This window comes from Hylaeus anthracinus, unplaced genomic scaffold (assembly GCF_026225885.1).
Source record: "Hylaeus anthracinus isolate JK02 unplaced genomic scaffold, UHH_iyHylAnth1.0_haploid 12002, whole genome shotgun sequence".
Classification (NCBI taxonomy): domain Eukaryota; kingdom Metazoa; phylum Arthropoda; class Insecta; order Hymenoptera; family Colletidae; genus Hylaeus; species Hylaeus anthracinus.
The window spans coordinates 3,525,323-3,541,209 of record NW_026534349.1 but is presented as its reverse complement, the minus strand read 5'-3'; the positions used below and the strand labels follow the sequence as shown (position 1 = coordinate 3,541,209).

The 15,887-nt window shown below is 46.2% G+C and overlaps 1 protein-coding gene across 2 annotated transcripts in view; it reads left to right on the top strand.

Moving 5' to 3' along the window:
- LOC128891529 (cell adhesion molecule Dscam2) overlaps positions 1 to 15,887 on the top strand; it is a 140,330-nt gene that overhangs the window by 89,324 nt on the left and 35,119 nt on the right. For both annotated transcript variants that reach the window (XM_054151074.1, XM_054151073.1), the window contains exon 4: positions 15,130 to 15,316. In XM_054151074.1, the coding sequence (XP_054007049.1) occupies positions 15,130 to 15,316 (187 nt within the window). The remainder of the gene's footprint in view (positions 1 to 15,129; positions 15,317 to 15,887) is intronic.

Here is a 15,887-nt window from a genome sequence, read left to right as displayed (position 1 = left end):
CGCGTTCCTGAATCGTTCTCGAGACGCCGGGCGCCGGTAAGGAGGGCTTGCACTCCACGGCCACGGGAATGCGAATTGACGTTGATTGCCCGTGGAAGCATCCCAGGGATTCCGCGTTTACCCGACGATAAAGTAAACACCGCGGTAGCATCGATCGTTTCCGCGAACGCGGTATCCTCGACGCGATCCTGATGCCTTGGAATCCTCGTTGGATGGCTGTGAATGGACCGCGATTTCCATCGTTGAGGCCTGCGTCTGAGAAATCCGGAAAAGGACGCAATGGTGGAAACTCGTCTTCGTAGTTGATTTTACCGACAACGAAAGCTTTTCAGGTGGAGGTGGCTTTTGATTTTCGGACATGTTTTAAAGGACCGAAGAACAAGATATACGTATTTTTTTATATTGGCCCGTTTTCATATTTACGGGATGGCTAAATTTGATCAAAAATAATTTGTATATAATAATACCCTATCGTAGCTGAAACTTTAGAGGGTCGTTTCACCCCCTAAATACGAAAACGGGTCAATATAAAAAAATACGTATATCCTATTTTTCGGTCCTTTAAGACATATCCAAAATTCAAAACACTCGAAGGCGGACACCTAAAAAGCGTTCCTTGTGAGAGAATGAATTGCTTCCAGTGCCGAACTACCGCGTTAATATTGCACATCGTCGTAAGAAAATTCTTGTACCCGTCGACGAATCTCTGGTTGGATCGTTCACCGATCTCCTTCGCCATTCGTCGAACGTGTCAGCTCCGAGGCTCTCCCCCTTCGGGCGTCCAAACAGTCGCTGTTCTATCGTTGATTTCGAATCTGAATCGGTAGAAAGATATCGGCTATTGTTTAGGGTCGTATTGTTTCGACGGGGACTCCCTATCGTCGCGCTCGCAGTTTCGAGTGGCATTGTGAAATAAACGCGCGCCATTGTCCCGTGGTTTATCGGTAGCGGAGCGCCTCTGTAGATCGCTCGATTCGTCCTTACGCGTGCTGGATCGTTGGCAAATGTCGCGACGCCACGCAGCGATTGCAGAGTACGCGTCGCTTTCAACCAGTCGCATGGCGCGCCATGGAACGCGTTCCCTTCTACCCTTCCGTCATCTACGACTTGTTGTCACGTGTCACGTGAATCGAGGTCGATTCTCCGCGTAAAAACTGGGTGAAGTGCGCTTACTCTTTTTCACATCTATTATTCTTCTATCTAGAATAATAGAGCAACAATATTAGTCTACGTTCTTGCGTTTTCAAACTCGAACGCAAGGATATCTTGAATGCATCTCTCGTTGAAACTGCGGAAGTAACCACCGTCTCGAATTCCCGATCGACGGATATCGAAACGAGGCACGAAAAGCTCCCGATACTACTCGAACGGATCCACCGGAAAAGGGGGGAGCTCGAAACGTTACAAAATTGCAACGTTTCGAGATCCCTTTGGTGAAATAAAAAAAGAAAAAAAAAAAGAAAGAAAGAAATCCCCGATGTCGAGCGCCGTGTCCAAACATTCGCAGACATCGCAAAAAAGTGCACCGCCGATACGGTATCGACAGTCGGTGACAGTTTAAGCTCGAGCTTCCTGCGTTCGAAGATCGACGCAGCCACTGCTGGGATTCAGAGAACAATCGAAAAAGTAACGATCCGTCCGGGGCGCACGGTCTCGCTGCTACGCGGCTGGCTCTGCTAGGAAGCGGGGGTGTAGAGCGGGGAAAGGGTACGCCAGAGGGTGATGAGGACCCGGAGGGCGAGGACCCAGGCAGGCGGTCTCGAGTGTCTTGTCAATATGTATAGTGTCATCGATGTCTCTCCACTGGACGACTATCCTTCCTATATGCATCACGTAACTAAGACGCGCACGTGTGTGTACACGCGCGCTGGCAGGTAACGTCGAGGGAGGGAAAATGTGTGGGAGGCGGGGGGCGGGTTGGGGGTGGAAGTTATTTGCCTGTCTGGTGGCAAGGATGCCTATTGTGGTCCCAGGCATTTGGGATAGGGCCAACGACGTGATTTGTATCTTTGTCTCGTTACGTTTGTATGTAACGCGTTACCGAAAGCGTCTTTTTTTTCTTAACGAGTGGCGGGCCATTTTTCGCGATTATTTCAGTGAGCTTCAGGATGGCGCGTTGGTAGAAGAGTTCAATAATTCGTATTCCACGTAACAATCTGGGAGACTCCGTAGAACGTAAAAGGCATGATCAATGACGACGCTGAATAAATGAATTAAAAACTATTCCCTCGTATATTTCCGGCGGACACGGTCGTTTTTTATCGAACAAACGAAAAGGATACAACGAGTTTTGGTGGCGACGTTGTATGAATAAACGAAGCGTGCAATTTTAATATCCATTGCCGGACGCGTTTGCAGAAACGGCCATCGTCTATATTCCATTCGAGCAAATAGAAAGTTCGCGTAGCGAAAATCACGCGGACTTACAACGCGATATTAATTTGGTAAATTATCGAGGTCACCGCGCGAATTGCATCGAGCCGCGGAGCCAACGATGGGCGAATTTATAGGAGCAATTTTCGGACCGAACGAGAAATTAATACGAAAAACCCCCATACGCGGTCGTAAACAACCCCCACAAATTTCACCGCCGCTATTTAAACGGGTCCGATTAAAATGTTGCCGTTATCGGTGATTATAACGATCAGCACGTGCAACTAATTAACGCGCCATTAGCTACGCGCGCGGTATTTTATGGGGCTCGCGTATCTGTCTATGCGATCGTCGATACCGTTAGAGGAATAGCGCCGACATCGTTCGTTACGTTTCTCGATTCATTCGAAAGGAAAAAAAATGTTCACCCGAGGAACCGCGGGACGTTAATAACTAATTATCCCCGTAAATACGCGAGCTCGCGCGGGGAAATGCATCTAGGATTTGCTGGAAACGAAACTGCGTATTCCGTGCCGTACGAATGGCGGACGGGGCTATGCATATTTAGCACGGTCATTATAATCCAATATAATCGCGAATATTTCAGGACGCGGGAATGGAAGTAAAAACGAGTGCGCCCGCGAGCGCAAGTTAGAGACCGCGTGTGGCGCGCGTCACCCCTGGATATTGTTTGAAAGTCCCCCTCTCGTTTCGATTAATTAAGTGCTCGACCCTTTTCGGGAGCCACGTGCGGCCGCGGGGCACACTTCGGTCCGCCTGACTCCTGAAAAGTGTTTTGTTTTGTGAAACCCCCGGAAGCCGCGTCGCGTAAATTGAGCACACTTTCCAGCAGCCCCCTCTTCGTCTCGTAGCCCCCTTATTCGATCCTCGTTTCGAATCAATTCTTTTCTAACTCGTCAGCAATATAAATTTTAACGCGTCGATCGTCTCGATACTTGAAGCGTACGAGTTTCGACGTTTCAAGTTTCCATAGCCACCTTTCTCCCATGTAAAACTTGCTATTTGTTCGTCGGAGTGGAGAACTGCGTGCTGATCAATCCAAGTTTCTCGTTATCGACTCGCTCGAATCGCGAAAGCCAGCCAAGCGAACTCGAAAACCAATAATTAGGGGGCACGACGGTAATTAAGAATTATTGCCTATCGATCAACCAGGAAGTTCCATCGGGAAGGGAGGGTGGTGCCGTGCTCCTTCGAGCAGAGTCCTTTTGTACTTTCCGTTCCGACTGGCTGGCTTGTCTACTAAATTTTAACAAGCCCCCGCGTTGTCTGATTGGACGTCTTCGGATGTCGTATACTTTTACAAGAGACCGAGCTAATAATCGAGGCAGAAGAATGTAAAACGCGTCTTTGAACCTTCGAACGACGCGGAACCGTTAAGAATGAGAAGGTACTCAAAAATACAAAGCGAACGAAGCTAAGACGCCATCCAATTTTCATATGGTTTTCCTCGACGACTCTGTTTCTTAACGAGTCTCTCATTTAATTAAATCGATGTAGTCACACGACGAGAACGTTAATATAGAAAATACGTTTTACTTTTCGACTTGATATCGGTGAAACGATCGTTTGTATTGGGAACACGATTTCCCCCTTCGAATATCTCGTCAAGAATTCCGATAGCACGACCGTACCGCCGATAGATTAATTGATTTGTTCCATAGTTCTGAACGTCAGATGAAAAGGTTACAACGAAGGTTGCGCTCCCGGAATTCTTGACGAGCGTTACGGAGGGGAAATCGTGTTCCCAATATAAATCCCCCTATTGCCATTACTCTCTTAAACTTTTGATTAACTTTCGTATATCTAATTTAATTTTTCGTGTCCGCTGTGCGCGCGATTTAAACCAAGAGCTAACTCCCAGAGGTACATGGCGAAGGACGCTGGATAAAGCAGACGTTTCCAATAGAGAGCTTCTTTAAATCCTCCTGGGGGAGCACTTCAAGAATCGCTCGTTGTCGATTTACGACAGAATTGGCTTTTTAGGCGTAAAAGCGATCCTATCGAGTTTTGCGTCGCGTTGTCGGGACGCGTTGGTGTATCGGTGGAATTGACGGATACTTGAGAGCAACGGGATATCCTCGCGTCGGGTAAAAATATTTCGGCAAGGATCTTCTCGCACCTCTCGACCGACGAGGAACGTTTTAATCCGATCCAAACGTTTGGTAAATCTCCCCGAATCGCTAGATCCGTCCGGGTTCGCCACTCCCTGAAATAGTAGCAAGCGAGGTCTCCGCGTCTTGAGCACCACTGAAGGTCGGACGTTTCACGACGCATTCACGACAGAAATAAATACGGAGTGAAAGGGGCTCGGGTTCTTTTCACGGAAGAATATAATTGCCAGAAAAATAAACGATTGCAAAGTCTGTTTGCTCGCGCCTCGCCTTCCCAACTCCAACTCCACCCCCTCCCGCCCGTCCCTCTTCTCACCGGAATCTCTACCCCCGTTGCTTTTTCTCTGTGTAACCTGCCACCCTACCGTCCCGGTTCCGCGTTTCTTTTTTTCCATCCCTCCGCGGCTCTCTCTTTTTTCTCCCCTGTGTCTCCCGCTCTCTGGACCCCTCCTGCCCACCCACACCCTCCCTCCCCCTCTTCAACTGACGTCCCTCTATTGCGACTTCGTGGAGAAGCTCACTCGACTCGCGGGTCAACGAATTCGCAATTACGATCTTTCACGTCGACGTGACTACCTACTCTCTCGTCGACTTTGGAATCCCCGTACGATATTCCTGGCTGGCTCTGTCGCTCTTCCGCGTCTTCCTTTCTTCTGTGTCGCCTTTTTTCCCTCGATTTTCTCGCGCACGCATCCGCCACGGCCACGTTCGTTGGATTTTCCCCCGTCTTTCCATCGGCTGTTGACTCTTCTCTTGGAGCTTTCTTCGTCTCCTCTTTCCTCGCCGATGTCCTCGTCGCGAACCCATCCTACGATTCTATCGGGCCCTTTCGATGTGTTTACTTTTACCGGTGTCTTCTCTTACCGCTCGACACCCTTATCCTTATCTCGTATCTTACGTACCATCGTTTCAGGAATTATCGTTCTCGCGGCTCGGTTATCCTGCCGTTTCAGGTTTCCCAGCGAGGTAACGCTTTTCTTCGTTCGACCGGTTCCCCGGGATTTGCTCGGCAATTGGTCTAGAAAACGTGCTACGAAACGTAGCCGACTCGGAATTATTCGCTACAATCTGCTATTTTCATTGCAGGCGTAGACTCGCGTCGTCTCCGTTGCCGACGCTCTCCCTTGTTCCAGCCTTTAGAAGATTCGCAACGCTTTTCAGGATTTAGATTCCTCTGAATCACGAGTGCCTTTCCACTCTCCGTCTTTACCAACACCTTCGGCTTCCCCTCGGCCTCCCGACTTTTCTTTCTCCTCGTTGATCTTTACCGCTTTCTCTTCTGCGCCTGGCCTTTCTCGAGAACACAGCCGTCGAGACAGTAATGAGATTTTCGAGATCTAGAGGCGCTGCCATAATCGCCTTAGGCTCAGTCGTGGCACTTGACGCGCTCGCGCCGCCACCGAGCTCTGAAACCTTCTACCCAACGATCAGTCAACTAGCGACCGTGGCGCTTGCTGGAGAATTCACGAATTATCCTTCGAATCGTTTGTAAACAAACTTTCTTTGTAAATTCGATCAAATTTATCCGAATGTAAATCTTCTGTATTTTTGCAACGTTAATTCAGCTTACGAACTCGCGCCAGGACAGTTTAGAAACCTTTCTCGCAAATTATTGGCTTACACCATTTACCTGGACATGAACGATCTCGTATCCCGAGTCTGACAAACACCGTCGAATACTACTTGCCTTCCTACGTCGCGCCGCGCTGCTTGTCGGATTACATACGATCCGACACTACTTCCCTGATAATATGCGATCTAATACTACTTATGCGATCTAATACTACTTGTCCGATCACACACCACCCCGTACTACTTGTCCAACAGCATACGCTCGCGTGCTACTCGCCTGGTCGCATACGAGAGTGCACTACTACTCCGCACGCAGGCTGTCCTATATTACTTGTCCGGCCATGTACGGCCGTATCTCCTTAAAAAAATTCTACGCCTACATCGGTCGCTTGCTCCTGTGCGCGGGCATCGCGAGTGATTTACAGTTTTCAAATGATGAATTCAATTCCAATATTAGTTCTGGATCAATCAAATGACCGTTCGAGGTGGAATGAACGCAGCATTTGTTGCATTTCACGCATCGCTGCCATTGACTTCTCCTCGTAATAACGTCGGCGTTCGGTTGTTCGAACCCGAAACGTCGTGCTCTGTTCTTCGGCTCATGAAAAATGCAGCCCTGAAATCGCGCATGCATTCCTCATCAAAGGTGGGGGAGAAAAAAAGTAAAATATTCCGCGTTGATGTTTCCTCCACTCGGCTATTCCGCCGCTGCGTACTTTCATTTATATTTAAGTCACGTCCCGGCCGCTTTCGCACGCACACATGCGCGCCCGGTGCCACGTACGTGTCCAATAATACGTCGGAAAAATATACACGAAACGCAACCGCTTACATTTATCGATCTTCCGGTTTCGCGTTTTTTTTTTTCTCTTTTCCTCCTCCTTTTTTCTTCTTTTTCTTTTGTTTATTTCGCGGTTTGCAAAATTTTCGACCACGGGCTGCCTTTCGACAACGCTACAATATTTCACTTTTAATCAGAGTTTCTTTCTCTTCTCCTTCCGCTCGAACGAGCGCACAAAATGAACTCGGTATGGGACTACGTATTATTCGAATGACTATCATTTTACACGTATTTTCGTGTGTGTATTTAGTAGCCTCTGTCTCGTTTGGAAAAAACACGCGAATCATTCTACGGGAACTCGTAAAGGGTCGGAAGCATTTTCATTCGTACATCGTCGATACGAATGAAACCACTAAATTTTGTTTATACGTATATACCAGAAAGGATGTTTCGCGTCGAGCATTTCGACAGCCGACAACAAATGTGCGCGACGACGGTGGAAGCGAAAAAAAAAAAATAATATCAACTTACGCTAACTTCGACTGCAGTCCCAGGGATGTTGTAGCGTTGGCGCGTCGATCATTTATCGAAACCGTCATAAATGGAATCGATAAATGTCTAAAATTTCGCGTGGCTAACGGACGACGCGCAAAAAGCGGAGAGAGGAAACGGAGAAAAAAAAAAGAAGACATTGGACGCGTAGCTCTGTTATTTTACGTTCCACCCTCGTTGTCGTAACTCGAAACGTATCGAGAGGTCCTGAATATATGACATAGTTATACGACGATCGTTTTTTCTTTTTCCTCGTATCCGATACGTTCGATGCGATGGCGTCTGGCAAAGTAGCTAAAACGTGTGTGCTCCTGTGCATTATGCTCTTGTAAAATGTCACGTACACGACGCAATTTACGCCGAGTCTATTTTCGACAGAAATAGTAGACATCTTGCGAATGCGAGAGTTACTTTTAACGTCGTAGCTATTATGTATACGCGTCGCTGCAACTGAACAGCACCGGTACGGTGTTATGAAGAAAAAAAAAAAAAAAATAGCAATACGTTTCTCGTAGTTTACTCGTTGATTTTCATTGACTCGCAGAGCCAGAATAAGCACGTAGGTTGCGGGTTAATATAACGAACAATACCAGTCGCTTGTTGACCGTAGACAAGCGTGGCGTACTTATTGCGTGAACACAAATATCGCGTGTCCGACTATATACAATCCTATATCACTTGTTTGCTATTTTTAGGTACGAAATTAAGTACGCGATGTATTTACTGCAATTTTTATTTCGATGGACAATGCGACGCGAATAATGTAGACTAACTGTGTGAATCGACCGTTCGCAAAAACACTGACCGCGTTAACACGTCGCTAATTGAATCTACCGTTGGATTATTCTTTTTTTTTTTACATTTTCCTCGCTCAAGTTCCCCGACCGGCTATTTCGAATCGACCGTTGAAAATACAAACTTGAATCGGTCCTTCACCCAGCAATTTTCCACACGTTACGAGCAATTACCCGCGTGTTTTCGATTGCTTGCGGCGCGAACGATTATTGCCGCGCGTTAATTGCAGAATCGAATAACAAACGCCCTTGAAGCACACCGACACTTCGGTTCTTCGGTGGCCGACGCGACAGTCGTAAATATTGGCCATTATTTTCCTTCGAAACTTAACGCGCGAAATTCGGCACCGGGATGAAACGTTCACTCTTCACATTTTGCAAAATACCAATTCCCTGGACGAAATAAAAAATTTGCCGGAATGAAAGACAGGATGAAATTTTTTCAAAGCCTATAGAGACGTTTTATCGAGCGCTCTAAGAAATAAGCTCCGCCACGCTAAGAAATAAAGCTCCAAGTCTCGAAACGCAATATTTGATTAAAGTTTCCGGCAAACTTCCGCATTAATGCCGCGCATTAATTAAAAGTTGTCAACGACAAATCCCGAGTCATTGGTATTCCGACGTTCAAGCGCGATCTCCCGGTTTTTAAAAAGCAAAGTAAACTCTCTTTCTCCCTGTCTCCCTCTGCCTCGCCTCGTCTTCGCTACGATATTTACACAGCCGTTCCTTCCACAACGGCAACGCTCTCGCGTTTCGTTTAACGCAAGACGAAATTAAATCTAACGAAAGACAAGACCTCTCCGCCATGGCTGAAAGCAACCATCAACGCGGAAACGAAGAAAAAACGTTCGCCGAACAAAAGGCGCGCCGAAGAAACAACGTTAACGAACGTTCGCCTCGGGAACAACGTAAATTGCATGCGAAAATAAAAACTTCACGGGAAGACAGTTTTTCGGTGAAGGAGAACGCTGGTCTCGGTTTGCCCTTTGCGCTTTTAACGCCTCGTTCCCAGCGACGATGGCCATCTATTTACATTCGATTCGCAATTTTTCACCCACCTGATATATCTCGAGTAGACGTCTGACGGTGCACGGTATCATACTACTCGTAAGGGAACGTACGCGACGCTCGAGTTGGTCGTCGAACTATGAAGCGACCCGCATTCCGTTGCGAATATCTCTCGCGAGTCTCTACCAAAGCTGCGCAACCGTAGGAAACCCATTGGAATCCTGTATATACAGAAAAAAATCACATAAACAAATACAATACCTGGGTTAAAAAAAAAAGAAAAATATCGATGGTTCAGGGATACGGATGAAATGGGGAACAGGCCAGGAGAATTGGCGAAACAACGCGATGAAAAAAAAAAAAAAAAAGAACGAGAGGAAGGATGGCACGGCGGAGGGTCGAAAGGGACGGAGGGAGGGCATTGTAGATTGGATGGTGACAAGATGCGGTAAAATTGCAACTGTCGGATCTCACGTTCCACACAGCAGCACCTGCAGCGTACATGCACGCTATTCCGGGAGATTTTGCGAGCTTACGAACGAGGTTTCCCGTCAATCGATCGATGAATTTCGATAGCAGGACGGGGTCGTACCTTTTGACACTCGACTATTCTGATCGACGGAACGGTGACATTTAATGCTACGTCATTTTACTCGAACTTTTAGCTAGTTTTCCAACGACTTCTCCGAAAATATAGACATTCGATTACGCGACAAATTTGAATACTATTTAGCCGAGAAGGTACGCGAACAATTTTGTTTCCTCTGAATCGAAATTGGTAGATTCAGTATCGGGTGTATCGTTTACAAAATGATATGGTAACTAGAAAATAATTCATTCAAATCAGTCGCAACTGATCGAGTTTCGTCCGTGTTATGTTCGTCCGGCAATTTCCGAATAATTATTCCGAATGCGTTATACGCGGGGGTACGATTTCACCGAGCTAGGCCGTCCTACAAATCAAACGAAACTCGTGGCAAAGCTCGACGAGAAAACCGATTATTCGACGACGGCCACGAAATTGGTCCGCGCTATGGTCCAGCGTCAAGCGGGCGATTTTCGAGAGGGGCGGCCAGATTATCGATCAGATTATTTGGAAGACGTAGCCAGCTGTTCGGTTCGCAGACCGAATCGGATACACAAATTATTCACGTATTGGCCCGATAGCGCGGCACACGCGCGGAACCGACAACTTCGATAACGGGTTTTCAGGGAATGTGACGCGGAGCTCTCGAGTACGCGATTGAAATTCGCACCGTTTTACCTGGGGATATTAATTATCTCTTCAACGATTCCCGTTGTCAACGGTTATAAAAGTTATCTATAAAAATAATTAAAAAATTAGTAAACATTTTAACTCGATCAAAACGAGCGAATATATTACAGTTCGCCATTTTTCAGATACGGTCCATTTAAAGTAATACTCCCCCGATAAATCAACGATAATGTATTCGCTGTAACGAGTGAATTTATCGAGTTATTGTCCGGCAGTGGTATAAATTACCGCGACTGTCAGTGTGTCGAGCATTGTTCAACCGCGTTGAATCGAACCACGAGATCTATACATCCGAGATCACGAGTACAATGGAAGGTCACCGAGGGCGCTTTTGAAACTGGTACGAATCTGGTACGAATCTGTTACGAAGAAGGCGGACGAGCTTGCGAACAATAAAAGCGAGAAAATAATTTTACGAGTCGGACAAGGAAGCGGTCTCAGAAGAAACTGGATCGCGGCATCGAGTCACGAGAACGGAGAAGACGATCGACCGGATCGATACCCGTTAACGGGCGGTGCACGCGCGGAAATAATTCATCGGATGAATTATTTAGCTCCGGTAGCGGGTCTGCGACGCGGCTTAAAATACGTTTTGACGCGGTCGGGACTCGAACGTACGCGGATCTACGTCTCAACCTCCGCGACGGGGGATGAAATTTGCATCCCTCGTTAGGAGCTACAAACCGGCTTCTCTGGCAGGAAATTGAAATTCCATTTTCCCGGTCGAGCCCTGAATTACCAGTCGGGAACACGTTACACGTTGCTCGGAGCGGGCGCGCGTGCTTCCTCGAAAGAGTTACGATCCAGAGGACGCGATAACCGTCACCTATCACACGGAACACGGGCCTACGATTCGCGCGAACGTCGCGTGAAACGCTGTCGAGCGATGGAAAATGATCGCAAGGAAAAACATCGTCGAAACATCGATTCCAAGCGTCTATTGATCGCCGAGAAATGTTCCTAACGCACGTCGAGGATCCGTGAATCAACGCGGAACAGAAGAAATCCGTCTCTCTTTTTATTTCTTACTTGTTCTCTACAATAGATCCTCATTGGAGGTGGGAAGAGAGAAAGATCGGCCCTTTTCAAAGTATTTTCTCCAACTTTTATCGTAAATTTAATGAAAGCCTCCGAGCGCTTTTATTTACTCGAATGCATCATTCTTCGGAGGAATCGCAGCCCGATGAATATCGTAGCGTTCGAATCGAATTAATAAAACGGATGTGGGGTGTATCGGTCCTTTCTGTTCGCGAAGATCGAACAGGAATTGATCGGAGCTCGATGCGCGACGGTTCGGAACGTCGAACCGTCTCCTGTTATTAATTGAACGCTGACCCGTGATCCACGGTTTAATGAACTAACGAGCCGATTCCTCGACGCTCTCGCGCTCTGACTCTCGATTCGTCGATTATTCGCACATTCTTCCAGCGGTTATCTGTACTAATATTACAAAGAGGTGAAGTTTGTTTGTATGTAGGGAGTAATCTCCGAAATATAGACTCAGTTAAATGCGTTCATCTGTCACGAAGTACATGCTTGCATATAAACACTAGAAATAAATAAATATTGTATCTTATGTGAGCGAACAATGAATGCAATCGAGAACGTGATATATGTAGAATGAGAATAGTATTCCTCGCGGAGCTGCAGTTAGTATTTAATATATTTCGAAATGAATTGTCAGTAATGAAGCAAGAATTCGTAAAATATTACAATAACGTTACAGCAATTAATAATAACCAGAAATCGATACCTAGCTGGTCCAATGAATAGCTATTAAAATATTGACTCCGAAAATTGGATACGTTTTCAGAGTACGGCTTAAACATACTCAGAAATGTATCTTCGGAAACGTATCTGGCGGAGATTGTCGAGGGAGTTACGCGTATTCCGAGACTGCGACCGCCCGATGGAGATAGATGAGACGAGTTCGCAGTAGCAGATGTTTCGTATGGTCGTGAAACGCCGGCCCCCTTCAGATTATAATAATGATCAATCTTCGTGCTCGCGTTACCGCACGTATTTCCGTAGCGTGGTATAAATCACGAGCGCATTAATCAGCGAAACCAAGCGCGACGAAACTGTTCGTTAACCTAACGGTTAACGTGCAACTTCGATTGTTAGTCGACTCGGCGAAAATTCAACAATCACCGAAATTGCAAAACCGTATGCGTTCCTCTTGTTCCTACCCCATTATCTATTCTACTTATCTAGGTAGACTTTACCAAGTGATGGTTTCGTATTTCAGATTCAAACAACACCTCATCGTAGCTATTTCCTAACCATAAATAATTATTTTAACCAGGAATTTCAAACCATCCAATTTTGCGATTTAACGAGCTTAAGAATATATCGCGACTCGTTTCGGGAGGGGTGGCGTCGTTCAATTTTCGGCCTGTCCCACGGGTTTCAGCCTCGCGCGCATTTCGCAGAGATTCAAGTGAGATCCACTGGCAGGGTTAGCGTATATGCCGCGGAAGGAAACACGTGAAATGCAAAGAGCAGCGTTTTTCGCCGCCACGCAGACAACCGTGAAAACGTTTCTCCCTGCGGGACCGCGTTGTCGTAGGGGTAATGGGCGAAGATAAGGATTAGAGGTCGCGTGCGCGTATAACGCGGCTTCGTCGAGGAGGCTTCTTTCTTTCTGAAACATCGCGGCCCGACGAATGGAAATACATAGTTAACGGTCGAGTGCGCCGGAAAACTCTCGAGCGCGTTTCGCATCTCCCTACACATCGGAATATATTATAAATGGAAACGTTGTTCAATAAATATTTATTTCTCTCTGGAACCGAGCGCAGACGGGATTCGAGTAAAGACGAACGAACGTTGCGCAAATATGAACGAAATAGCATACGTTAACTTTGTCGGTCGAAAGTCCGATGTTTATTTGCGAAATTTAATCGACAATGTTGCTCGCGATGGGCGAGCATTTTTCACAACCGTGTCAAAACTTCGGAAGTGCCTGTAGTTTTGTAAATAAAATTCTGTGCTCGGTAATAAAAACGAAGCGAGTTTTTGAACCAAACGAAGCAGGTATTCCACTGGTATTAACTTGGGAAACGGTGATCGTTTTATTTTGATTGGAAATCATTTTTGATAGCGATAATTACGAGGAAAAATATCGTCAAATGGACGCTATGGTTTCGAAACGTTCGCAGAAACAATCTCAACTCTCGTACGAGAGAGTCGCGTACGAAAGCAGCGATAGAGATATTGATCGCGATACCTATATTTAAATGCTCAAATTGAATCTCCATTTTCGTCTGTCTGAAGGAACGGTCCGTGAACCATCTGCGCTACCCCCAGCTAGAAAACTTTCGCGTTATAATCGTATTAAAACATCGCTGTCTAAATCACCATGAAAATAATCGACCGTTTAAAATGAACACACGACGATCGAATATCGATTTCCAATCTGTCCAAAATGACTTCACGCGAATCCTGAAATTTTAAGCATATTTAACTTAAATCGCACGGATACTTCGACGTAGAGATATTCCTCCATCTACGTTCGAAAGACACAAAGCGAAATGAAATAACGTAGCGTTGAATTTGTTGAGTCCGAAAGTAAACGGCAATTTCCAAGCTGACTCGAATAATTCCACGCGATCGCGATGTTTCAGCTATATTTAAATTGAATTTTAAAAATCCTTCTCTTATCTTAAGATTGATATTCTAAATAATCTCTCGAAGTAAAAGTGATCCCCGAATACATCACGAAAAGAAAGAAGGATCTGCTACGTTCGAGTATATGTGAAAGAGCTTATTTCCATTCGCTTTCGTAAGGTACGAGACGAAATAAAAATTCCTCAAATATAACATAGCGGCAAGTATGATGAATATAAAAGTAACGGGGCAAAACGAAGCGAGAGAGCGTATAACCGTACCGTGGGAACCGAGCGCGGAATGATTTCCCTATAAATCGAGGGCCACTTTCGAGAGCGCTTTTTAATCCTCGGATTTCGAATTAAATATTTCAGTTGGCCGGCGACGCGGTCGTTCGTTCCCAGCCCGTTTAATCTCAGGCTGGCCGTAGTGTCAAATCGATGCGGAATGTAGGTCGAATTCGGCTTACCGGAATTGATTTCTCCGGTTTCTGAATTATTGTTGTAGTGCGCGCGTGCACTGGACTGTGTGGCACTCTCTGTTCTCCCTCACCCCCGATCCACCCATCGTTCGGTTCGCGCTCGCAACACGATACCCGTACCGGTATCAAAGCGTTCATTGTCGAATCGTTTGACGCGATTCCTCCGTTTGGAAACTAATCCTGAACGATACTGTTGCGAATAGGAAATCCGTCGTTAGGCATCGCACGATTCTTTCCCACATTCGTCGCATTTATCTTTTCCCAATGACGCAGAGTAGTCTTAATATTTAAGATATAGACCGAGCCTTTGTACGAGGGGTAACTGATAATCAGTGGTCCTCGATCTGTTTTTTTTTTTTTTTTTTTTTCTAAAAATTGAAACTAATATCAACCATTCTGTTAATTCTGTACCTGCATAATAATAACAAGAATATATTAAATAATCAAAATAGTGTTAAAGAATGGTTAATATTAGTTTCAATTTTTAGAAAACAAAACATTAATGCTCCATTAGCGTCAGTGATTTTAAATATTCTTCATTTGTTTTGCAGCGTGTATTTTGGAACTCGTGCTCGGCCAGCAAGGACCGGTTTTTGTTCTCGAACCACCGAGCACTTTGGTCTTTTCCAATACCACGGGCTCCCAGCTAAGCTGTTCCGCCCATGGGAGTCCAACGCCGCACGTCACCTGGATAACTAGTCCGGATCAGAGATCGGTCACGGCAGTTCCCGGACTACGGTAAGTAATTCCACGTTAGAACCCCTTGGAAAAAAGTCACAGCGATTTCCGTACCCTGCGCGATATATTTCGAACGTCCCGCGTGATAAAACTATTTATCGTTAGCCGCGATTATCTTTTCGCAACGACGTAATTTGCACGCGAGAGCATTCTCGCGAAAAAGATCCGACACCAGCGGGTTTTCTCCGGCGCGACGCGGCTTCCCGTAATTCCGTTTCATTGTCAGTTATCGAGCGACGTGGCTTCGTAAGATCCGCTTTTTCGGCTGAAAATTCGCGGCGTTACACGCGAGAGTGTACGGCCCGATCGAAAATGGGTAAGCGGATTAGCGCGTCCGATGTATAGAACTTTCGAAGCCGCTGCGAATCGTCCGAGAATTTCTAACCTGGTCCCGCGGTCAGGCTTGCATCGTGGAAAGATCAGGTCACAGTATCGCGTCCAGGCCGTAATTAGCGGGCAACTTCCTTCGAACTAATTAATTTCTCGAAGCCGGGAAGCGCGGTCACTTGGAACGACTTTTTACATCGTTGCATTCCACGATCACGATAAATCGATAGCGTTGTCGCGAAGT